The sequence below is a fragment of the Hippocampus comes genome, unplaced genomic scaffold (genome assembly GCF_001891065.2).
Source record: "Hippocampus comes isolate QL1 unplaced genomic scaffold, H_comes_QL1_v1.1 C16808970, whole genome shotgun sequence".
Classification (NCBI taxonomy): Eukaryota; Metazoa; Chordata; class Actinopteri; order Syngnathiformes; family Syngnathidae; genus Hippocampus; species Hippocampus comes.
The window spans coordinates 1-906 of NW_017839336.1; the positions used below are offsets into that span (position 1 = coordinate 1).

A 906-nucleotide genomic window follows, 5' to 3' on the forward strand; every position below is an offset into this window, starting at 1 on the left:
AGAGAGAGAGAGAGGTCCCCCCCCCCCTAAAAAAAGTGCAAATTTGGGAGTGGGGCATGTGACTTCTGCAGTCGGTTTTGTTTATTTTTTTTGATTTACTTTTCAAAAGAATCTGAAATAATCCAGCGGAACCTTAAGGAGGAAATGACCAATATGGACATATGTCTGAATGTCAACCGTGTCTACTTTTCCCTCAACTTACCTTTTGAAATGGACATTGTGGACAACGTTCCGTCTCCATGTGAAGACGTTTAACATCGTTACGACTGACGCATCACCCATTCAAACTACAGCGGTAGAGGAGAAGCGTCAAGTCGTCATCGATGCCAGCGATTCCGTTTTCTCAACAGGGAGAAGGGTCCAGTTTGCGACCTGATTCAATTTCACCGTCCGTGTCTGTCTCAAGTGCCCGCTCCCTCCCTTTCAGATCACCACACCACCGGCACGAGCGATGATCGAGCACGTGTTCGTGATCAGGGTGGAAAAGGTGACGGGCCTGACTCCTCTGCAGTCGACAGTGTGGGGGGAGGCCGACTGTTACATCCAGTACGCCTTCCCCTGCCAGGAAGGCGCTGATGCGGACGCCACCCTCGACGAATATAGTAAGCGGCATCCAACTTTAGTGTTCAAACATTTTCGGGTCATTTTGTCCCTCCTTTCTACTACCACTGCTTCTCTGTTTCAATCTCAACGTGGCGTCTCCTCCCTGAACAGACACCAACTTGAAGCCTTTTCGTACCACCACCACTCTGTGTGTGCCCGACCCCATATTTGGCCACACGGAGACGCACGCCCTCTTGGCTCCCCAAGGCGTTCCCGTTCAGAAGCTACTGCTCAGCTCTCTTTCCAGCCAAGGTCTAAGTGGCGGAGGGGGTGTCCATTTTGAAGTGTGGTGCAGGTCGGTAG

The 906-nt window shown here is 51.2% G+C and overlaps 1 protein-coding gene across 1 annotated transcript; it reads left to right on the forward strand.

Annotated features, from left to right (window-relative positions):
* Nucleotides 1-158: 158 nt before the first annotated feature.
* LOC109509207 (C2 domain-containing protein 3-like) lies at nt 159-898 on the forward strand (the record flags this gene model as incomplete). The annotated part of the gene is made up of 2 exons (XM_019859090.1): nt 159-602; nt 715-898. Coding segments are annotated over exons 1-2 (335 nt in total), but the record flags the coding sequence as incomplete, so codon positions are not given.
* Between the last annotated feature and the right edge of the window lie 8 nt (nt 899-906).